Source organism: Gigantopelta aegis, chromosome 7 (genome assembly GCF_016097555.1).
Source record: "Gigantopelta aegis isolate Gae_Host chromosome 7, Gae_host_genome, whole genome shotgun sequence".
NCBI classification, from domain to species: Eukaryota; Metazoa; Mollusca; class Gastropoda; order Neomphalida; family Peltospiridae; genus Gigantopelta; species Gigantopelta aegis.
This window is the reverse complement of record NC_054705.1, coordinates 28,363,555-28,389,159: the sequence shown is the minus strand read 5'-3', so window position 1 is coordinate 28,389,159 and position 25,605 is coordinate 28,363,555. Positions and strand designations below refer to the sequence as shown.

Below are 25,605 nucleotides of genomic sequence, written 5' to 3'. Positions count from 1 at the left end.
AACGCCTATGGAGACCTTTTGTGCAGTTTCAAAAATTGTCCTAAATTTCCCAAAGAAGGGGCCGTTCAAGAATTACGTAGACATAACACAAATTCTGGCCATTATTGTAGTTCATGCCCCTAAAATTACATAAGTTTATTGATGCTCTTGTAACTTCCCGATGTATGAGGGGCACCTAGTAATTCGCATTTCAACTGTGTGTCTCTGTGTGTATGTATGTGTTTGTGTGTGTGTGTGTGTGTGTGTGTATACATGTTTTTGTGTGTCAGTGTCAGTGTGTGTGTGTGTGTGTGTGTGTGTGTGTGTGTCAGTGTGTGTGTGTGTGATCTTCATAGGACCAGATCCCCCTCCTCAAAGCGCCACCCACTTCCGACGACTAGATATGCTCCCTCCTTTTACTGTCACCATTATATAATTTGACCCATATATTTTAGATTCTCTTTGCATTGTTGATGTTTGTTTAATTGGTACGCCTTTATTAAAGGGACATACCCTAGTTTCAACCCATGAAAATTAACACTAACTTTAGTTAATCTACAAACCTGTAACACATTTGGATAAAGTTACATTTGAGTGAAAAAAGAGTCTGTGACTTTGAAATGGTGAAATACCCTCTGAAAATAGACTAAAACTCGACTCCATAAGGGACGGTCCATAAATGTCAATGGTTTTCATAATCCTAACAATGTTAGGATTGGGTTTGACCCCCTCCCCTAATCCTAACATAAAAACATTGATATAATGTGTACGAAACATTGACCTTCGATGGACCGATGTTTTACCTGAAAAGCAATCCGAACATGGCTTTTACCCCCTCCCCCCCTTCCGAACATTGTTCGGATTGTGAAGCACATCGATATTTATGGACCGTCCCTAACTGTTACTTCTCAGACGCACGTGCGATTTTTAAAATATGAGAAATGGATTTTGTGATATTGAAAACACCAGGATGACCAAAAACACTTCGAATGTAAGGAAATTGATAATCTAAACAATAAAATCTAAGTAACGTATAATTTCAGTTATCAAAAATAGCTCTAGTAGTAAAAAATATTTTGTTGAAAAACCTTCTGTAACAGAAAGAAGACAATGACTGGCTCTATGTATCAATACAGATGAGACATGAAAACGTTGTGTCACTCTTGACAAACCCATTATATCATCGGGATATTACCCCACCCCCTATACAGCGTTCCGTAAGTTTTGAACAATTTGTCTCAGCTTTTTTATTCTGCTATAAATCCAACTCCCCAAATTTTTTAAAAATTTTTTACGGTATAATGGTATCGGGAACTTTAAATCCAACTTTCCAAGCACAGGATCGAGAGGCCAATGTGACGCGAGTTCTTTGTTTATTTGCGCCGCTGACGTCGGCGTCACGTGACTTGGTACGACTTTCCCATTCACTCAGACAAGTACGTGACACGCTGTCATCTAGGAGTTTCGACAGTTTCGGTCAAACATTTTCGTGACCGATCGAGAAACAGAGACGGAGTATTAGACGAAATCGTTATATCTACAAACAATCTAAAACTACTGAACATAGTCTGTATACAGATAATCAGAAAGTTGCCGAAGAAAAAGTTTTTTGTGATTTGACAGTGACAGGGACAGTGACAGGGAGTTTCCAAGTTAAAAGTGAAAATGGCCACAACAGTTTGTTCGGTGCTTGGTTTACTATGCGGGGTGCTGAGTTTGACGTTTAACGTGATCTCCATAGCCACTCCACATTGGCTGTGGACCCGGGGACAGACCAACTTCGATGTGGGGATATTCTGGCACTGTGACCTGGACGAAAATTACTGTGGAGATATGGAGTCACTAGGTCGCTTCATCAACCCCAGAGATATTGGTACGTATAGGCCTAGTGCCTACTAGAGAGCAAAATTAAAATTTGTTTTGTTTAACGACAACACATGATCATTATACATGTATATTGATTAATTAATCGTTGGCTGTACTTAAAAATGTCAAACATCCCCCCTCATTGTATTGATATAAAGAGGGAACCAAACCCTAACTCCAACCTTACCCCTAAAACTACCCCTAACTCCAAACAGATATTTTACCCCTTCCAATACAACATACTTTACCCCTCCCAATCCAATACAAACAATGCTCCAATCAACCTGACAATCCCACCATACCCCTCCCAATCTAACAGTCTAACACACAACTCCATACCCCTCCCATCTAACAGTACAACTCCCCACCATACCCCTCCCAATCCAACAGTCACAACTCCCCACCATACCCCTCCCAATCCAACAGTCACAACTCCCCACCATACCCCTCCCAATCCAACAGTCACAACTCCCCACCATACCCCTCCCAATCCAACATTCACAACTCCCCACCATACCTCTCCCAATCCAACAGTCACAACTCCCCACCATACCTCTCCCAATCTAACAATGACAACTCCCCACCATACCCCTCCCAATCATACAAAGACAACTCCACACACCCGATATCACCCTACCAACCTCATCCAATCCAAACATCACAACCCCAGGGCCACAACTAGGTTTTTTTTGTTGTGGGGTGGAAGCAACTGAGTAGTTAATAGTCTAAAACTCCTTAAATTGTTAAGAAGAGAATTTTCTTTAAGTTTCTATAATGTTTTCCAGATTTTTTTCCTTGCCCCCCCCCCCCCCCGCTAGCTGCAGCCCTGAACCCCCATAACTCCCCACCACCCATCCAATCCAACAATCAAAACTGCCCACCCCGATCTAATCCAACAAACAGTCACAGCTTCTCACCACACCCCTTCCAGTCTAACAAACTAAAACAGTGACCACACCTTGAAATCCATGAATCCAGTCACAGCCCTTCACCACTGTCCCAGTTTAACACACAGGCAATATCTAACTCCACGGTTGAGTGCTCGACAGAGGTGTGATGGGTTGGAGGTTAGTTGTATCAAACAGTTCCCCATGCAGTGCTTGACGGAGGTGTGATGGGTCGGAGGTTAGTCGTATCAAACAGTTCCCCATGCAGTGCTTGACAGAGGTGTGATGGGTCAGAGGTTAGTCGTATCAAATAGTTCCCCATGCAGTGCTTGACAGAGGTGTGATGGGTCAGAGGTTAGTCGTATCAAACAGTCCCCCACACAGGGAACATTGTCTTCAGTCGAGATCATGTTGCAATTTACTATGCAACTTTTAAAGATAGTAGCAAGGGAATCAAAAATTAAAACAAACTAAATAAATGTACATTTTTAATATATGTGATGTTTCTTTGTTATGACACAAGCATAACTGAAGTGAACAAAATATGTTTAAAATAATTAAATATATTTATAAAATTAATCCAGATGGTGTACCTGTCATGTTTCCCATATATAAATACAATTTTACAAGTAATCTACTGCACCTCATGACTAATTATTTTTATCCAAGTAAGATTCAAGCACACTGTCCTGGCTATCTGGGCTGTCTGTCCAGGACAGTGGTTAGTGGTTAATGAGAGAGACGTCAGTGTAGTACAGTGTTAAAACTCGCTCTGGATGGGAGCCGGTACCGGGCTGTGAACCCAGTACCTACCAGCCTTATGTCCGATGGCTTAACCACAACACCACTGGGACTAGTTTTGTGTCGGCTAAGAAAGGATCTTTAAATTAATACAGGCATCTGAGAATTGACATTTTGTGTTTACAAGTATTTATAGGTTACATAAAAACACATTCAGATAACCCATTTAGTTTTTACAGTAACTCATCATGACCATGTGAATGAAGTTAAAGTTTGTTTTTGTTTAACGACACAACTAGAGCACATTGATTTATTAATCATCGGCTATAGGATGTCAAACATGGTCATTTTAACACAGTCATAAAGAGGAAACCCACTACATTTTTTTCATTAGTAGCAAGGAATCTTTTATATGCACTAAAGTGACTATCCCACGGACAGGATAGCACATACCACAGCCTTTGATATACCAGTCATGGTGCACTGGCTGGAAAAAGAAATAACCCAGTGGGCCCACCGACGGGGATCGATCCTAGATGGACCACGCATCAAGCGACTGCTTTACTACTGGGCTACATCCCGCCCCCACCATGTAAATGGTGTCATATATTAAAAACAAGAGTAAAGTTTGTTTTATTTTACGACGCCTCTAGAGCACATTGATTTATATCTTGTCATCGGCTATTGGACGTCAAACATATGGTCATTCTGACATATTTCTTTAGAGGAAACCCGCTGCCGCAACATAAGCTACTCTTTCCGATAAGCAGCAAGGGGTCTTTTATATGCACTTTCCCACAGACAGGACAGCACATACCACGACCTTTGATGAACCAGTTGTGGACCACTGGTTGGAACTAAAAATAGCCCAAACTGCAAATGAGTCCACAGAGAAGGATTGTCCTCATGCTTGTAGTTGCTCAAACTATATTTTACTTCCTAATACATGTATGTATACACCTTTCTGTATGTGTAAAATTAAGGAGAGGTAAAATTTAGTTTGTGTTACTACAAACATTAGAACAACCAGAAAAACATTAAATATATGAATATGAATATATGTTTATTGATTTGCCGATCATTTCACAGCGTGTTTTACACATACATTTGTTACAAATATACAGATATAAAATTTGTATTCTAAACGACAAACTACATTTACCGTAATGTGTAATTTTAGTCATTTAAAAATCCCTAGTAGTCAGAAATATGTTACCATGACAGCTAATTCAGATCGGTCTCTTCTAATATAATTTATTTAAATTAATTTTAAGTTAAATCTGGGAATTTTGATTTCAAAATTTCAATTAGTGACAGTTGGTAATCAGTTTGAAAATTAACTATCAACTACCATTAACTATCAACTACCATTAACTATCAACTACCATAACTATCAACTACCATTTACTCTAAAACTTGAAAGTATTTCCTGTAAACAGTGATATGGTTTTCAAAGGCCGTGTTTGTTTAGAAAGTCTCCAAGCGATTCAACATAGTCACCTCCTGCCAACAACCTCCTATTTACATAGCTAATAAACACCTGTTTACACCCACATGCTCGAGATGTCATTTCTCATATTTCACTCAATGCCCATGACACTGAATATGGGGAATTTAGCATCATTTTACAGGGAATTAAACATTTACATGTTAACTGCCCAACGAAGGAGTGATATTGTTTATTAGCTCCAGTGTGTTCATTGTGTTTTACAGTGGGATGGTCTTTGTTCTAAGTGGGTGCCAGGCTGAGAACCCAATCTGTAATTGAGTGTTAACGTTTATTGACAAAATAACAAACATCACAACAGCTTGTGAAATGTGCTGATTATTGGCTTATTTTTACACACCTATGTTCCTGTGTTAAAAAGTAAATAAAATGTTGAATATTTTATAATGCAGACTGAAAATTGTTTCCTTCAAAACTGAGACGGAAAACAAACAAAAAGTTAAATACCGGAGTAGGGTTTGACGGTATACCATTTATACCATTTGGTATCGGTATCCTGTCAATACCAATTTACCGTACTGAGCAAACCTCAACATACCGAAATTTCAATATTAAAAAATATTCTCGCCATTAAAGGGAGAGTAAACTCAAACATGAGCCTTATGTGCTGGAAAGATGCATACCCGGACCACCAACACATACTAACACTTTAAGAAATTAAAAACGTTTAATTTTAGAGTTAATAAAAAAACCCGTGATTATTCCTGCTAACTGGGGGCAGCCATTTTCTTTTGTTTTTAGTGTGTCGGAAATTCTAGCTTGGGGCAAAGTGGCATCAGCTCTGACCAACTCCTGTATGCACAGTGTAAAAAAGGCAGTCGTTTACAACAAGGCGCTTTGCTTTTATCAACCTGACTTGTAAAACAACATAAATGACTTGATAATATAATAAACCTATTTGACTAAATATATTTCAATTTGCATTAATAGAATGAAATGGTGTTATAATAGTTTTCTTTCTTAAAAAATCCAAAGAAAAAATGCATATTATTGGGCCTATTGGTAGAGTACTTTGGGAGCAAAAACAACCACTCACGATACCCAAGTGATAATTGTCTTTTCTTTGGGACTACGTAATTGGACAATTTTGTGATTTTAGATGGGAAAGTCTACTTAATCAAGGGTTTTACCGAATTATTTACAGTAATAAAGCAGGATTGCTGATAATGTCCATTATCATTTTAGGGTTGGCCGCGTAGTTTTCCCACAATACCCTGTGATCTTAATAAAACAGGCACATATTTTTTGTGTGTCTAGGCACTGTGACTAGTAACTGTCCAAAATATACACCTGCCAATCAGAAACCACAGGTACAGACCACGGAAAGAAAAGACCAATTAACTAAGAAAAAACTTGGATCATCATTTCAGTACGTGGGTTAATGTATGGACAAAACATAATGCAGTTATTTCGACACTTCGACAATGGTGGTTTATTTTGTATTGAAAAATAATATATACTTATTGCTGGCTGACTGAGATGGATATTATTACAGAACATTGTGATGCATCCGCAAAAATCTTGTACGTTTTGTTTCTTCAGTTCTAAGACTAATTCCTGATGTGACGCATTAAGTATTACGTAACCACCGGCTCGCCAGAGGGAGTATTCACTGGGATGCTACAAAATGGCCGTTATATATAATAGTCATCACATTTAACCATTTTATTAATTAACTATACAATTATACTTGTTGATATTAAGCAATAATGTGCATTATATATCGTTGAATATATGCATACCAGTTCAAAAGCCTTGCGTGAGCATTCCTTTAAGTAAAACACTATAAAAATATATCCAACGACATCACTCTAACACAAACTAGGTGACAAGAAGAACTTGTGAGCAACATATTCCTAATAAAAGTTGGAGGAAATTTAACATAGAAAATCTAACATGTAAAATTTTCACGTGAACAGAATGGTGATATTGGATTATGAAATAATGTGAACATTATGCAAGCATGCATTTGAAGTGAGGTATACCCCTACAAATATCCCCGATATCAGTATAAGTATTAGGTTTTGTCAATATCAAATACTGCACTGATACCGAGGTTAATTACCCCCAAAATACTGATACTGATACCGAACCTGAAATGATGATACTGACTCGTTCTATACTAGAGTCTCTTGATATATAATTTGTGGGGCACTGGTTGATATGGAAAGAAAACCTGAGTTCACTGAGGGCAATAGATCCAGCTACCCCAGTTATCCATTGGACCTTAGGTGATATCTCTGTATACCACCAAGCTTCATCTTGCCTCACTCAGTATTGGAGTGCAGCCAGCTGGGGATAATAAAACCTTGATACATAACACTTGAAAACAGTAATGTTTTACAAAGCCAGCATAGTAATTTGAGGCAGATGATGTCACGACACTTTATTTTCAATCCATAGCAGCCAGTTTTTCAGGACTGGTATATCAAAAACCATGGGTGGGATCTAATGCAGTCTGAGGTGTTTGTGTTTGACATCCAGTAGCCAATGATTAATAAATCAATGTGCTCTAGTGGTGTCATTAAACAAAACCAACTTTTTGACTTTCGAATAGCAGATGATTAGGTAATCAATGTGCTCTAGTAGTGTCGTTAAACAAAATATATAACTTTATATCAAAGACCATTAACAGGTCTATTGAAAAGTGTACAGTTTAGTATCAAATCTCCTCACTGCTCTTAGTTCTATACTAAAAAAGATTAGTTACGTGTTGTAGCATGTTTTCTCGCTCAGTAATTCCGTAAACAAAAGGTGAGATGTAGCCCAGTGGTATAGCACTCACTTGATGTCTGGCTGGTCTGGGATCAATCGCCATCGGTTAGCCCATTAGGCTATTTCTCGTTCCAGCCAGGGCATCACGACTGGTATATCAAAGGCCGTGGTATGTGCTACCCTGTATGTGGGATGGTGCATATAAAAGATCCCTTGCTGATAATCGAAAAGAGTAGCCCATAAAGTGGCAACAGCGGGTTTCCTCTCTCAATATCTGTGTGGTCCTTAATCATATGTCTGATGCCATATAACCACAAATAAAATGTGTTGAGTGAGTCAATGGAGCAATGTAGCAGGTTTCCTTTCTAAGACTATCTCTCAATTACCAAATGTTTGACATCCAATAGCCGATGATTAATAAATCAATGTGCTCCAGTGGTGTCGTTAAACAAAACTAAACTTTCTGTAAACAAAATATCACAATTACACAATGTGCTGGGGTGTTATTGAGTAAACATTCCTTTCTTTTGTTTTTATTTCACCTTTTTTCATTTCACTTTTCAATCCATGTGTTTCTAGTTTTATCCATGTAGATACATGTGATCACTCGCTCTCTCTGTACACACACACTTGTTTAGACTGGCTACCTGGCTGCTGTTGATGGGCGATGGTAGAACATACTTGTTTTAGATGTTTTGTGTGTGTGTGTGTGTGTGTGTGTGTGATCGGTCTGCCAACTAGACAGTAGGTCAGACCAGAATGTCTTAATTCTGACCCAGGTAAATCAATAGCACAAACAAGCCCATGTCCACTTGTATGTTATTTGGGTAAACACACGTGTTCCAACGTAAGCAGTTCCTTGGATTGCAGCACTTGTTGGTAATCTGTGTATCTAATATCTATTGACAGTGTTCACTTACAAAGGGATGGGGGGGGGGGGATGTTGAGCATCTGCCCTGGAATCCAAGAATATTAAGCTTACTGGAAAACTGGGTGGGGTGGGAGTTTTTCAGTTCTAGCAGACAGTGTTGGAAGACACTGAATACGTCAAATAAGAGAACCTATAGAATGGTGTATCTGTTAGGTTGCCGTAATCAATAAAGAGCCTATAGTTGAGGTGTTTACCAGATTGACTTGGTTACATTGAAGTGGTTTAGTATGAATATACTTTGTGGGTAATTCTATGGAAGAAAGTATCTCAAGTGTTTAGTAAGTTCTGTAATGGCATAAATCAGATGTTGGAAAAGTTGATCTGTGCATTATGCTTGGTAGGTGAAATATGCTCCCTGAACTAACTGTGCATTTGAAAAACACTACGCAATGTAGAATGGTTTAAGTAAATCAGTAGCCAAAAAAGGTGATACAACACATTGTCCTTCTTGGCATGTTTACTTATCGCTGCATTCATTAATAACTGCCCATTGGGCTAATTACAACTTATTTTCATGCTTATATCCAATTAAGTTTCAAGAACACTGTCCTGGGCACACACCTCAGCTATCTTGGCTGTCTGTCCAGGACAGTGGGTTAGTTGTTAGTTGGTTAGTGGTTAGTGAGAGAGAAGAGGGTGTAGTGGTCTTACACCTACCCACTGAGTCCTTAAGAGCTCGCTCTGGGTTGGAGCTGGTACCGGGCTGCGAACCCTGTACCTACCAGCCTGTAGTCTGACGGCTTAACCACTGCACCACCGAGACCGGCACTTTTCTTGATCCAGTAGCAGCAGTGATGGTTTATATATCTGTGTGTGTGTGTGTGTGCCCCCCCCCCCCCCCGTTTTGACACCTTCCTACTTCATGACATAGAACTTCCTGCCATTAATCAGAGAGGTGTTAGGTTTTGTCTTGGGAGGTGTTGTGTGTACAGATCTCTGGACACGGTTAGCCCCTAGCTCAGCTCTTGGTTGTCTATGTGTTTTCTGAGGTAAAGAATGTCTGTTTGATTACGTCTGTTTGATTACGTTATCTGTGCTCCAACGTCTGGTTCATGCAAACACGCCTCCTCTTTACAAAGTAAATGTGGCTCAAGTTTATAAAGTGAATGTGACTGAGAGTTTATCTCTGTCTGTTATTAGAGCTTAGTGTAAATTTAAGTTCACGTAAATACTTACATAAAAAAAAAAGAAAAAAGAATTTTGTGTTGTAAAACAATGGACAGGGTTGTACATGGATGTTGGAGGAATTTTGTGAATGTCTGTATCAAACTATAGCCTAGGGTTGCTTGTTTGATTCATAACTTTATGAAATTATTACATTTGTTTGTTAACAATAGGAAAGCCTTTATTGTTAAGCCTTTTGGAGCTGGAGTTGGCTTTGTTGTAGTATTTGAGCCCCACCCCAGTTTAAACATGCATTAGAATACAAATAACAGGTGAAAATCACATTATAGGCAGCTATTACTGTCTGCTGTAAATGGCATGTGACAAGTTGATACTGAAGCCTAAGAAAGATACAATTTCATTGGTTTATCTTAGAGATTAACACCATAGATTATGAACCAGCTATTTTAACCTGTCAGGCACAAACTTTCCAATGCATATCACAAAGTTATCAACATGTACAAATTATGTAAAATTAATAACTTTTAGTCGGGAGTGTTTATTATTTGAAATTCTGTACCCGGTGAACATAAAATTGAAACAGTGAAAAAATCACTGGTTGCCACCTTTTAATGATATTGCTGACATGATATGAAACTGATTTAATGTGCTATCAAATACAGGCCTATACATACAGGTATCATAGCTAAGAGCAGATCTGTGAAAACTAAAACTATCTGAGTATATCATGAGATGCCTTAGATACCTTGTCAGTCCCTGCAATTAAGAAAACATCCATTGCAAAAAACCCATGCCACTGTAAAACCCTGAATATAGTCCAAAGTGCTGTGGAGAATTAGAAACTCCACGGCATTGCTGATTGCCCTGGGCAATTTCAGGGGTTGCTTGTGACTCTCTGTTACCAGTATGTCATTATCTATATCTATGTCCCACCACCATTTAAACTTAGTCTTCTATCCAAAGAACCTAACAAGAGGCTAAATTTAAAAATGTAGAGGCTTGTCTTGAATGAAAGTAAGGTCTGTGTGTCTGCTGCATGGAGTTCTTTCAGTTTGGTAAGGGATAGACTGTTTTGAAGATATTTATAGAATGCCATTTGGGTAAGGGATAGATTGTATTGAAAATATATACAGAATGCCATTTGGGTAAGGGATAGACGATATTGAAGATATATACAGAATGCCATTTGGGTAAGGGATAGACAGTATTGAAGATATATATAGAATGATAAGGTTGTACAATTTGGCAGATTTCATATTTCAATGATTTCTTTAAAGCTTATTGCAGTCCACTGTTAGACAGTATATAGAACTTTCAAAGATTATTCACTTTATTTTTCTTCTACATTGATGTAGGTCACACTATAATGTATCAGCTTGCCAGGAGTGGCAGAAAAATGTTTGTTTAAAGATTGTTTTGTTTAATGACACCACTAGAGCACATTGATTAATGAATCGTTGACTTTTGAATGTCAAACATTTGATAATTCTGACATGTAGTCATCAGAGGAAACCCGCTAAATCTTTTCCTAATACAGCAAGGGATCTTTTATATGCACTTTTCCCACAGACAGGAAGGCACATACCACGGTCTTTGACCAGTTGTGGTGTGAGTGGCAGAAACACAGGACATGTTTTCTGTGATCACTTCAACTGAGGATTAATTCTCTCATCCTTAAGTATACATGATAGAACTATCCACATGATTGCATTTACCAAGGGTAGTATGATGTCACTGGTGATATGACATCATATTAATGTGAGTTGGTCATGTAAGGTCATGCAAGGTCATCAGACAGGGGTGTCGGAAGCTGTACAGCCGGAACGGCCCTGGGGCCAGGAATGTTTTTTTCTCTTCCTATGGTGCTCGCATAGTATAGATATCATATACATAATAAATTGCTTTCAAGGTCATACCAACTTTTAATTGGTTCCTATCCTCCTAACCAGCCTCGGTGGCGTCGTGGTTAGGCCATCGGTCTACAGGCTGGTAGGTACTGGGTTCGGATCCCAGTCGAGGCATGGGATTTTTAATCCAGATACCGACTCCAAACCCTGAATGAGTGCTCCGCAAGGCTCAGTGGGTAGGTATAAACCACTTGCACCGACCAGTGATCCATAACTGGTTCAACAAAGGCCATGGTTTGTGCTATCTTGCCTGTGGGAAGCACAAATAAAAGATCCCTTGCTGCTAATCGGAAAGAGTAGCCCATGTAGTGGCGACAGCAGGTTTCCACTCAAAATCTGTCTGGTCCTTAACCATATGTCTGACGCCATATAACTGTAAATAAAATGTGTTGAGTGCATCGTTAAATAAAACATTTCTTTCTTTCTTTCTTTCTTTCCAACACTCCTGTCAGATAACAGTTTCAGATGACATTTTGGTGATTAAAACCTTCATTATAAAAGCTATGTTGTTAATATATAATGTTAAACTGCTTTTAACACATAGAAATAAACATGTCAAACATTATTTATGATAAAATAGTCAAATAAAAAAGTTACTTTTCAACCATTTTTGTCTGTTCGTGTAAAATAATGCTTTATTTTATCGAATGAATGAGAGAAAAAGACTCCATCATATGTGGTCATGTGGGATAGAAAAAGTACACCCTCGGTGGTGAAAATTTTGACCCTGGGACTCGGCAAGCCTCACCTCGGGTTGAAATTTCCACCACCTTGGTTGTACTTTTTCTATCCCACATGACCGCATAATTATGATAGAGTCTTATATTATTGCATTTGTGAGAGTTTTTGGTTTGATGCTTGGCGAAATCATGTCATTTCTGTTACTGTGTGTTAACAGTGAAAACACATTAGTGTGTTCAAAATATGCATTTAAAAACATTTTATAAGATGTGAAAGTTTGTAAGAAGTTTATGGATGATTCTTGTGTAGTACTTTATAAATATTTTAATTTGTTTACTTTCAGTTTGATTCCACATTGATGTACAATTTATTGTTCAGTGGTTTATATGTATTCATTTGTTTACTTTCAGTTTGGTTTCGCACCGTCCAGGCTGCGTTTGTCATAGCTGTTGTTGGTTCGTTGCTAGGTGCCATCATGTCATTTTTGTCGCACATCAAATTCTTCGAATCATCGGGAACCTACAAGACGTTGACCATTGTAAACATTATGACAAGTAAGTTCTCACGCAGTACAATACGAGTCATTATGACAAGTAAGTTCTCACACGGTACAATACAAGTCATTACGACAAGTAAGTTCTCACACAGTACAATACGAGTCATTTGACAAGTAAGTTCTCACACGGTACAATACGAGTCATTTGACAAGTAAGTTCTCACACGGTACAATACGAGTCATTTGACAAGTAAGTTCTCACACGGTACAATACGAGTCATTATGGCACACATGATCAGCAATATTTTGTTTCATTTCATTTGATAGTTTTACACTCTGACCTAACATCAGTTCATAATCTCACTGATTTGAACAAGGGATGCTTGTTCAGATGATAAGAAAAAAAGACGAAATTTGTTTTGTTTAACGACACCACTAGAGCACATTGATTTATTAATCATTGGCTATTGGATGTCAAACATTTGGTAATGTTGACATATAGTCTTAGAGAGGAAACCTGCCACATTTTCCCATTAATTGCTAATTAGTAGCAATTAGTAGCTACATTTTTGCATTAGTAGCAAGGGATCTTTTACATGCACCATCCCACAGACAGGATAGCACATATCACGGCCTTTTATATACCAGTTGTGGTGTACTGGCTGGAACAACAAACAACCCAATTGGCCCACTGATGGGGATCGATCCCAGAACGACTGCACATCAAGCGAGTGCTTTACCACTGAGCTATGTCCCGCCCCCAGATGGTACGAGTGCTCATCTGAGGTGCTAAAGGTCATAGGATCAAAACTCATCAGGAGACGTATTGGGTTTTACCTAGTCAACCAGTGCTCCACAGGTGGTATATCAAAGGCTGGGGTATATGTTGTCCTGTTTGTGGGAAAGTGCATATACAACCTGGTCCCTTTCTGCTAATGGGAAATACGTAGTAGATCTTCTCTGAAGACAATGGGCCGGATTTATGAAGCTTGTTTTTATACGCCCATCTATGATGTGTCAAATTATAGTATGGCGTTGTCCATCCGTCCGTCCATCCGTCCATCCGTATGTATATCTGTTATAGTTTCTTGTCCAGACCATATCTTGCATACAGATGCATACAGGATCATCAAACCACACGTAGGAACAACTTGGGATGGTGGTTGATCCAGAACAAACTGTTCATCAGTCCCATTGCAAAACATTCTCATAATTAGACTTGAATCATACCGGTAACATATTTATTAATACAGATATGGTTTTCCATCAACCTCCTGATGGGCGTATCATGTACCTCACCGGTACTCTTATTTTTAAATGCTTTTTGTTTAAGCACTGAAATTTTTTGTAATTTATGCATATAAGACAAACAGACTTTGTGAATTTGGCCGTTTATATCAGAGTTATTAAATGTTTGACATTTGTGATCTAATAATGTCATTAGATGTTTGACATCCAGTAGCCTAGCCATTTGTGATCTAATAATGTCATTAGATGTTTGACACCCAGTAGCCTAGCCATTTGTGATCTGATAATGTCATTAGATGTTTGACATCCAGTAACCTAGCCATTTGTGATCTGATAATGTCATTAGATGTTTGACATCCAGTAGCCTAGCCATTTGTGATCTGATAATGTCATTAGATGTTTGACATCCAGTAGCCTAGCCATTTGTGATCTGATAATGTCATTAGATGTTTGACACCCAGTAGCCTAGCCATTTGTGATGTAATAATGTCATTAGATGTTTGACACCCAGTAGCCTAGCCATTTGTGATGTAATAATGTCATTAGATGTTTGACACCCAGTAGCCTAGCCATTTGTGATGTAATAATGTCATTAGATGTTTGACACCCAGTAGGCTGATGTTTGACATCCAGTAGCCTAGCCATTTGTGATCTAATAATGTCATTAGATGTTTGACATCCAGTAGCCTAGCCATTTGTGATGTAATAATGTCATTACATGTTTGACATCCAGTAGCCTAGCCATTTGTGATCTAATAATGTCATTACATGTTTGACATCCAGTAGCCTAGCCATTTGTGATCTAATAATGTCATTAGATGTTTGACATCCAGTAGGCTAGCCATTTGTGATCTAATAATGTCATTACATGTTTGACATCCAGTAGCCTAGCCATTTGTGATCTAATAATGTCATTAAATGTTTGACATCCAGTAGGCTAGCCATTTGTGATCTAATAATGTCATTATATGTTTGACATCCAGTAGCCTAGCCATTTGTGATCTAATAATGTCATTACATGTTTGACATCCAGTAGCCTAGCCATTTGTGATCTAATAATGTCATTATATGTTTGACATCCAGTAGGCTAGCCATTTGTGATATAATAATGCCATTAAATGTTTGACATCCAGTAGCCTAGCCATTTGTGATCTAATAATGTCATTAAATGTTTGACATCCAGTAGGCTAGCCATTTGTGATCTAATAATGTCATTACATGTTTGACATCCAGTAGCCTAGCCATTTGTGATCTAAAGTCATTAAAGAAAACAATCTTTGACTTTGAACATGTATGTCATGTTTCTTTAAATGATTTCACCAAGCCACGTGGAAGTGTGTTTTACCCATGATGATACACGTTTATTTCTCTCCAATATCAATCAGTTGTTTTGAAAAGAAAGAAAGGAATGTTTTATTTAACGACGCACTCAACACATTTTATTTGTGGTTATATGGCATCAGACATATGATTAAGGACCACACAGATATTGAGAGAGGAAACCCGCTGTTGCCACTTCATGGGCTACTCTTTTCGATTATCAGCAAGGGATCTTTTATATGCACCATCCCACAGACAGGGTAGTACATACCACAGCCTTTGATATACCAATCATGGTGCACTGGCTGGAACGAGAAATAGCCAAATGAGCCCACCGATGGGGATCGATCCCACACTGACAGCACATGGAGCGAGCGCTTTACCACTGGGCTACGTCCCACCCCCAGTTGTTTTGATTCATGAGGTATAATATAAATCTGTTTTGATTCATGAGATATAATATAAATCTGTTTTGATTCATGAGATATAATATAAATCTGCTTGGTATGAGAACCACTCCTGATTTGGTGCTTTGGCTTCATTTTTGACCTTCCATGAAAGGTAATACCATTGTTAATTAAAATTATCTCATTATTAATAAAATGATAACTAATATTATCTGATAATTAAGAAAAGGCCAGATAGGTCAGCGTGGTTGTCATTGTTTGTGCCAGTATACGGTTACATGATTTCTCAGCTAAACTTTATGTACATTCTGGCCCAGTGGCATATACCATGCATACGATGTGTGGGCATAAATAAATAAACTCAATGAATGACAACTAGGACCATTGGGATACTTCTCATTCTACCTAGTACATCAGGATTTGTATATCAAAGGCCATGGTATATGCTATCCTGTCTGTGGGATGGTGGTTATAAAAGATCCCTTGCTATTTCCACTTAACCAATGTACACATATAAAGGTTGCAATAAAGGTTGTATTGTATTGTATTGTATTGTATTGTATTGTATATTGTAATGCATTGTATTGTATATTGTATTGTATTGTATACTGTATTGTATACTGTACTGTACTGCACTGTACTGTACTGTACTACTGGCTAGCTGTGGAATTGCACATGCTAAACATAATCTCTGAGTTTTAATTTAGTTTTTGGCAGTCTTCATTGTATTTTGTCTGAATACATTACTGTTACTAGTATCAGATAAACAAGGCTTATATTACATGTTTATTCATGATACAGATGTCGGCTTTGTGAGCTAAAGTGGTTACATATTACAGTGTGTAAGTTCTGACTTGAATCCACCAAATATTCAAATTGCATTGTTTCTTGGGAAATAATCTACACCTAGAACAATAGTTCAGGTACAGATTAATGTTCTTTAATCTCTCCTTGACAGATAGCCAGATACCTGCAGCTAAGATATCTGCCCAGGACATTATGCTTGAACCATAATATTATCATAACAGTAAACTAGAATTCAGAATCATTCTAATTAATCAAGATGATCAGACTTTATGTTATAGTGATATTTTTTATGGCTTATTGCAAGCTTGTTCATATATCTTGCACAATGAATTTAATACACATAGCTAGTTTATGTTTAAGTATACTCTGTCAAAAAAGAAATGCATAGGCGAAATATTCATGGAATTATCTCTTTAATACAAAAAGTGGCATAATTTCATTATTTATGATCGTATCACAGTCAAATTTGACAGGAGTATGTGACAATGTTCTTGCTATGGACTGACAAAAGTGGAGGCGTTTTCGTCACCAAACAGCATCGCACGAGGGCGATGAAATCAGTACCTTGTGTGGCACCAGCAGCAGCAGTCAGTGTGCGACATCTCCTTGGCATAGACTGAATGAGTCTCTGAATCCGGGCACGTGGAATCCTAGCCCATTCTTCCTGCAGTGCATGTGACAGTTGCAGAAGTGTCTGAGGCTCCATGTCATGCTGGCGTACACGTCTGTCCAGTTCGTCCCATAGATATTCAATGGGGTTGAGATTTGGTGATCTTGATGGCCATGGCAGCACATTAATGTTCTCATTCTGTAGGAAATCCATTGTTACACATGCCGTATGCAGCCGGGCATTGTCCAGCTGAAAGAGCTCTCTCTGTCGATCCAAAATGGGAAGCATATGACGGCACAGAATTTCATCCTGGTAGCGTACAGCTGTCAGGTGCCTTGTACAAACAGAGTTCCCTTCTGCCGGTGTATGAGATTGCTCCCCACATCATGACATGCCCTCCACCAAATCTGTCAACATGGGCGACACAGTTGTTGGCAAAATGTTCATTGCGGTGTCTGTAAACTCGTCGTCCATCACGTCACTGTAGAAGGAAACGTGAATCGTCGCTGAACCATACTCGCCGCCAGTTTCCCAAGTTTCACCCCTGTACATTCATACACAAGTGAACACGTAAATGTCGATGTTGACATCACAGGACGGGGCCAACATACAGTCTCCTAGCCCGTAAACCAGCTTCTCGAAGTCGGTTCCGAATGGTTTGTGCAGAAACCCTTCTCAAACCATGTATGCGTCCAGCAGTCTTCGTTGCTGTGGCAGTTCGGTGACGCAAGTGCAGAACCCGGATGTAGCGAACTTATGCTGCAGTTATTATGCGAGGTCTTCCACTTCTGGGCCAGTCTTCAGCTGATTGAAACTGTTGGTACCTGTCCCAGAGATGTGAAATGGTGCTCTGGTAGATGTTCATGTGGCGTGCAACTGCTGACTGCGATTCACCTAACTGGAGGTGGCCTATTGCAATGTTTCGATTCGGTAGGTTTAGTCTTGGCATCTTGTAACTCGTCTACGTCGAAATGGAAATGAGGCATCAAAAAACCCTATATTTTGTAAAATATCAAACACTTTTCTTCTTTACCTATCACCTATGCATTTTTTTGACAGTATATATGAAGAATTGGTCACATGCTAGTGATGAAATCATGATACAATCTACTTTGTTTCACTTTCTTCTCACATGCTAGTGATGAACTCATCATACAAACTACTTTGTTTCACTTTCTTCTCACATGCTAGTGATGAAATCATGATACAATCTACTTTGTTTCACTTTCTTCTCACATGCTACTGATGAACTCATGATACAAACTACTTTGTTTCACTTTCTTCTCACATGCTACTGATGAACTCATGATACAAACTACTTTGTTTCACTTTCTTCTCACATGCTAGTGATGAACTCATGATACAAACTACTTTGTTTCACTTTCTTCTCACATGCTAGTGATGAACTCATGATACAAACTACTTTGTTTCACTTTCTTCTCACATGCTAGTGATGAACTCATGATACAAACTACTTTGTTTCACTTTCTTCTCACATGCTAGTGATGAAACTCATGATACAAACTACTTTGTTTCACTTTCTTCTCACATGCTAGTGATGAACTCATGATACAAACTACTTTGTTTCACTTTCTTCTCACATGCTAGTGATGAAACCATGATACAAACTACTTTGTTTCACTTTCTTCTCACATGCTAGTGATGAAACCATGATACAAACTACTTTGTTTCACTTTCTTCTCACATGCTAGTGATGAACTCATGATACAATCTACTTTGTTTCACTTTCTTCTCACATGCTAATGATAACTCATGATACAATCTACTTTGTTTCACTTTCTTCTTACAGCTGGCAATATTTGATTGTACACTGAAACTTTCAAAACTGGACCCTCTGTAAACCGGAATTCACTCAATTTTGCGGCCCCTTTTTAAATATCTATACAGAATAGAACCTCTCTAAACTGGGTACTAGTACCTCTTAAAACCAGACTTTTTGCTTGGTCCTTGGGTGTCCGGTTTTGAGGAGTTTCACTGCAGGAATGGTAGAGCAGAGGGGCTGGGGGACGCTTCACCTCCTCAATCTCCTTCATTCACCCCCCTCCCAGCCAATGGTAGAGCAGAGGGGCTGGGGGATGCTTCACCTCCTCAGTCTCCTTCATTCAGCCCCCTCCCAGCCAATGGTAGAGCAGAGGGGCTGGGGGATGCTTCACCTCCTCAATCTCCTTCATTCAGCCCCCTCCCAGCCAATGGTAGAGCAGAGGGGCTGGGGGATGCTTCACCTCCTCAATCTCCTTCGTTCAGCCCCCTCCCAGCCAATGTTTGCTTGATTCCACCATGCCTGGCATTGTGTTCATGTGTTGATAGATGTCATAACAGTGCCAGAATGATAGAATCAAAGTCCATGACAGTCACTTTTTGGACCCTTGTTTTGGCTTTGTACACAATAAATAAACCATATCCAGCGGTAATTTTTTTTATATGATATATTTGATAAAAGGTACTTTTTATTTCTTTCATCTTTTAAAACTTAAAATTAATATTTTGTTCAGAATTATATATAAAAAAAAAATACTGACCTGTAAACAGCGTTATCTGCTTGTCATAGAAATTTGACAGGGGTCAAGGTTAGTAGGTCAGTTTTTATTTTAATGTGATGAAGCAATGTAATAATATAGCTAATTTTGAATTGAATGACATCAGTATTTCAATGACATCACTTTGCATCTCTTTACAGTAACCATAAACTGTGTACATTGTTTCTGTTTTAGGAATGCTGGAAAAATTCCAATGCAAAATTGCTATTGAAAAGTTTTTGGTTGAGCATTACTAATGCACTTGAATGCATTTGAAGAAAATCTTGTGATTAAAAAATTGTACCTTTTACGAAATATGGATTTCAAGTGAAATTATGGTAAGATATGCTATATTTATTGTGTACAAAGCCAAAGCAAGGGTGCCAAAAGTGACTGTCGTCAACTGTAGTAATGAAAGATCTAAAAAATGCTTATTCCTCAGCATCTATGGAGTACCTCACACTGAACTCTGACCGGCTGCTGAACAGTGTTCTGTGTATTGGCAAACAGTCAAGATTGATGGACTCCATAAACCTGGCATGCTGTGCTGGCTGACTTTGTCACCTCTTGTTATGATATGCATGTATAGATCTGTCAACGTTTTATGTGTTGGCTGGTTGGTGAAATAAACATGTCAGGTAGTCAGAATGATCGTGTCAGTAGTGGCTTGTAGGACAGACACTGTGTGCATGAAACTGTGAAGCCATCTTGAAGCAAAAGAAAGAAATGTTTTATTTAACGACACACTCAACACATTTTATTTACAGTTATATGACGTCAGACATATGGTCAAGGACCACACAGATTTTGAGAGGAAACCCGCTGTCGCCACTTAATGAGCTACTCTTTCCAATTAGCAGCAAGGGATCTTTTATTTGCGCTTCCCACAGGCAGGATAGCACAAACCATGGCCTTTGTTGAACCAGTTATGGATCACTGGTCGGTGTAAGTAGTTTACACCTACCCATTGAGCCTTGCGGAGCATTCACTGAGAGTTTGGAGTCGGTACCTAGATTAAAAATCCAATGCCTTGACTGGGATCCGAACCCAGTACCTACCAGCCTGTTGACCAATGGCCTAACCACGACACCACCGAGGCTGGTCCATCTTGAAGCAATACAAAACACAGATGGTTATAATATACCAGTCTTCCTTTGAAATCTGTATATGCAGTCTAATCAATTCGTTTATACATTTACCATTGTTTGATACCCAATAGCTGATATATGTTTCATGCTGGGGTGTTGTTAAACATTAATTAATTAATTAATTAATTCATATCCACTTACGGTTCAGTCACATCCAATAGCCGATATTTCAGTGTCGGTAGAGCTGGTATCTGCCTAATACTCTGTGTTTGTGTTTCAGTGTCAGTAGAGCTGGTCTTTGCCTAATACTCTGTGTTTGTGTTTCAGTGTCGGTAGAGCAAAGACCTGTCTTTGCCTAATACTCTGTGTTTGTGTTTCAATGTCGGTAAAGCTGGTCTCTGCCTAATACTGTGCATTTGTGTTTCAGTCTCGGTGGAGCTGGTCTCTGTCTAATACTGTGCCTTTGTGTTTCAGTGTCGGTGGAGCTGGTCTCTGTCTAATACTGTGCGTTTGTGTTTCAGTGTCGGTAGAGCTGGTCTCTGCCTAATACTGTGCGTTTGTGTTTCAGTGTCGGTAGAGCTGGTCTCTGCCTAATACTGTGCGTTTGTGTTTCAGTGTCGGTAGAGCTGGTCTCTACCTAATACTGTGTGTTTGTGTTTCATTGTCTGTGTTTGTGTTTCAATGTCGGTAGAGCTGGTCTCTGCCTAATACTGTGTGTTTGTGTTTCAATGTCGGTAGAGCTGGTCTCTGCCTAATACTGTGCGTTTGTGTTTCAGTGTCGGTAGAGCTGGTCTCTGTCTAATACTGTGCGTTTGTGTTTCAGTGTCGGTAGAGCTGGTCTCTGCCTAATACTGTGCGTTTGTGTTTCAGTGTCGGTAGAGCTGGTCTCTGTCTAATACTGTGCGTTTGTGTTTCAGTGTCGGTAGAGCTGGTCTCTGCCTAATACTGTGCGTTTGTGTTTCAGTGTCGGTAGAGCTGGTCTTTGCCTAATACTGTGCGTTTGTGTTTCAGTGTCGGTAGAGCTGGTCTCTGCCTAATACTGTGCGTTTGTGTTTCAGTGTCGGTAGAGCTGGTCTCTGCCTAATACTGTGCGTTTGTGTTTCATTGTCGGTAGAGCTGGTCTCTGCCTAATACTGTGCGTTTGTGTTTCATTGTCGGTAGAGCTGGTCTCTGCCTAATACTGTGCGTTTGTGTTTCAGTCCCGGTGGAGCTGGTCTGTCTAATACTGTGCCTTTGTGTTTCAGTGTCGGTGGAGCTGGTCTCTTGTCTAATACTGTGCATTTGTGTTTCATTGTCGGTAGAGCTGGTCTCTGTCTAATACTGTGCATTTGTGTTTCATTGTCGGTAGAGCTGGTCTCTGCCTAATACTGTGTGTTTGTGTTTTAGTGTCGGTAGAGCTGATCTCTGTCTAATACTGTGTCGGTAGAGCTGGTCTCTGTCTAATACTGTGTTGGTAGAACTGGTCTCTGTCTAATACTGTGTATTTGTGTTTCATTGTCGGTAGAGCTGGTATCAGCCTAATACTGTGTGTTTGTGTTTCAGTGTCGGTGGAGCTGGTCTCTAATACTGTGTATTTGTGTTTCAGTGTCGGTGGAGCTGGTCTCTAATACTGTCTGTTTGTGTTTCAGTGTCGGTGGAGCTGGTCTCTAATACTGTGTGTTTGTGTTTCAGTGTCGGTGGAGCTGGTCTCTAATACTGTGTGTTTGTGTTTCAGTGTCGGTGGAGCTGGTCTCTAATACTGTGTATTTGTGTTTCAGTGTCGGTGGAGCTGGTCTCTAATACTGTCTGTTTGTGTTTCAGTGTCGGTGGAGCTGGTCTCTAATACTGTGTATTTGTGTTTCAGTGTCGGTGGAGCTGGTCTCTAATACTGTGTATTTGTGTTTCAGTGTCGGTGGAGCTGGTCTCTAATACTGTGTATTTGTGTTTCAGTGTCGGTGGAGCTGGTCTCTAATACTGTGTGTTTGTGTTTCAGTGTCGGTGGAGCTGGTCTCTAATACTGTGTGTTTGTGTTTCAGTGTCGGTGGAGCTGGTCTCTAATACTGTCTGTTTGTGTTTCAGTGTCGGTGGAGCTGGTCTCTAATACTGTGTATTTGTGTTTCAGTGTCGGTGGAGCTGGTCTCTAATACTGTGTGTTTGTGTTTCAGTGTCGGTGGAGCTGGTCTCTAATACTGTGTATTTGTGTTTCAGTGTCGGTGGAGCTGGTCTCTAATACTGTGTATTTGTGTTTCAGTGTCGGTGGAGCTGGTCTCTAATACTGTGTGTTTGTGTTTCAGTGTCGGTGGAGCTGGTCTCTAATACTGTGTATTTGTGTTTCATTGTCGGTAGAGCTGGTATCAGCCTAATACTGTGTGTTTGTGTTTCAGTGTCGGTGGAGCTGGTCTCTAATACTGTGTATTTGTGTTTCAGTGTCGGTGGAGCTGGTCTCTAATACTGTGTATTTGTGTTTCAGTGTCGGTGGAGCTGGTCTCTAATACTGTCTGTTTGTGTTTCAGTGTCGGTGGAGCTGGTCTCTAATACTGTGTGTTTGTGTTTCAGTGTCGGTGGAGCTGGTCTCTAATACTGTGTATTTGTGTTTCATTGTCGGTAGAGCTGGTATCAGCCTAATACTGTGTGTTTGTGTTTCAGTGTCGGTGGAGCTGGTCTCTAATACAGTGTCGGTGTGTCTCTAATACTGTGTGTTTGTGTTTCAGTGTCGGTGGAGCTGGTCTCTAATACTGTGTGTGTTTGTGTTTCAGTGTCGGTGGAGCTGGTCTCTAATACTGTGTGTTTGTGTTTCAGTGTCGGTGGAGCTGGTCTCTAATACTGTGTGTTTGTGTTTCAGTGTCGGTGGAGCTGGTCTCTAATACTGTGTGTTTGTGTTTCAGTGTCGGTGGAGCTGGTCTCTAATACTGTGTGTTTGTGTTTCAGTGTCGGTGGAGCTGGTCTCTAATACTGTTTGTGTTTCAGTGTGTGCTGGTCTCTAATACTGTGTATTTGTGTTTCAGTGTCGGTGGAGTTTCAGTGTCGGTGGAGCTGGTCTCTAATACTGTGTGTTTGTGTTTCAGTGTCGGTGGAGCTGGTCTCTAATACTGTGTATTTGTGTTTCAGTGTCGGTGGAGCTGGTCTCTAATACTGTGTGTTTGTGTTTCAGTGTCGGTGGAGCTGGTCTCTAATACTGTGTATTTGTGTTTCAGTGTCGGTGGAGCTGGTCTCTAATACTGTGTGTTTGTGTTTCAGTGTCGGTGGAGCTGGTCTCTCTCGTTCTGTTTGGTCTCGACTATACTGACATGTTTGGCGTGGATGGGCACATCGTTGCATTGAACTGGTCGTTCCACCTCGCCATCACATCGACATGTTTCACGTTCCTCGCAGTCGTCTTCCACGCGATGGAGGCAAGTCGTGCCGCCGACCTCATCATCAACATGCAGAAACGTCTGACGGTGTGGTCAACACCGTACACACTGTTCATAGACCAGGACCCCTAGGGCGGTACACAACACACTGTAAATATCTCCACATACAAGGGTATATAACTTATAATGTGGCAAGGCTTAACACGCCTTGTATTATGTGTCTATAATTCTTACAAAGTTATTTGTAATGGTGTTTTATTAAAATGTTTAGCAAAGAAATGTTAAAGAGTGTTAAAAGGAGACAGGATTTATAATGGCTGACTTATACTCATATAGGAAACTGTTTACATATTGTTATCATGCCTAAATAGGACACCGTTTACATATTAAGATAATGGCTATAGCTTATGCCTAATAAATCGGATGCAGTTTTTATATTATAATAATGACTAGCTTATGACACTGTTTAAATATTAAAATAACGGCTAACTTATAACCATATATGATGCTGTTTACATAGAGAATAACTGATTACTGTCCTAATTAAGATATCGGCTTTATCCTGCCAAGGGAAGAATGGCGAATACCGCGAGGCTCTGTCGGTTGTCCATTTGACCGATACTTTAAGACCGTAACTGGTTATTTTTTTGATCTTGCAGTCCTACATGTGACACAAAAAGATCAATGAAATGAAACATTTTCTTTCACAACTTTACAGTGAATGTCCTGTCGAAGTTGAATGTCCTGTTGCATATAATTTCTGTACTCTAAAACAAATTAGTTCTAAAACAACAACAATTTATTTTTAAAATAAAAATACTGTAGTCGCAGGGGACCAGAACCAACTAAAATTTACTAACCCACAATAATTTCTACTAGTCAGCCAGTCTGTATAATAATATATTATTAATACTATTATAATATACTGTGTCTTCACTTTGAATATATGAATATATTGACAAAACATTTTTAAGAACACCTGGTAAGTGATCAACATCACGTGGCCCGTCGGGACTCATACTTGCATTTTTTAACGCGTCCGTCAGAATTTTTACTCACATTTGGTAAGTGGGCGAGTAATTTCTGCACCCCTGAGTCTTCAAAAACGTTTAAAAAAAATTAAAACCATCAATTGGAAATAAAAGAATAAGTAACTTTAAACAAAACTGAACAATACAAGAGTAGTTTACTAATTATAACCAGTGTAAAAGTGAACAATACAGGAGTACTTTACTAATTATAACCAGTGTAAAAGTGAACAATACAGGAGTACTTTACTAATTATAACCAGTGTAAAAGTGAACAATACAGGAGTACTTTACTAATTATAACCAGTGTAAAAGTGAACAATACAGGAGTACTTTACTAATTATAACCAGTGTAAAAGTGAACAATACAGGAGTACTTTACTAATTATAACC

At 39.2% G+C, this 25,605-nt stretch overlaps 1 protein-coding gene across 1 annotated transcript; it reads left to right on the top strand.

Moving 5' to 3' along the window:
- The first annotated feature begins 1,407 nt into the window (after positions 1-1,407).
- Positions 1,408-25,605, top strand: LOC121376929. The gene is made up of 3 exons (XM_041504735.1): positions 1,408-1,852; positions 12,750-12,893; positions 24,069-25,605. The coding sequence occupies exons 1-3, from the start codon at positions 1,645-1,647 to the stop codon at positions 24,314-24,316; spliced, it is 600 nt and encodes a 199-aa protein (XP_041360669.1). The 5' UTR covers positions 1,408-1,644; the 3' UTR covers positions 24,317-25,605.

Coding starts and splice junctions, on each gene's coding strand:
- LOC121376929 (XM_041504735.1), top strand. CDS start 1,645: ATGGCCACAACAGTTTGTTCGGTGCTTGGTTTACTATGCGGGGTGCTG. Junction 1,853..12,749: donor CATCAACCCCAGAGATATTG/GTACGTATAGGC, acceptor GTTTACTTTCAG/TTTGGTTTCGCACCGTCCAG. Junction 12,894..24,068: donor CATTGTAAACATTATGACAA/GTAAGTTCTCAC, acceptor TTTGTGTTTCAG/TGTCGGTGGAGCTGGTCTCT.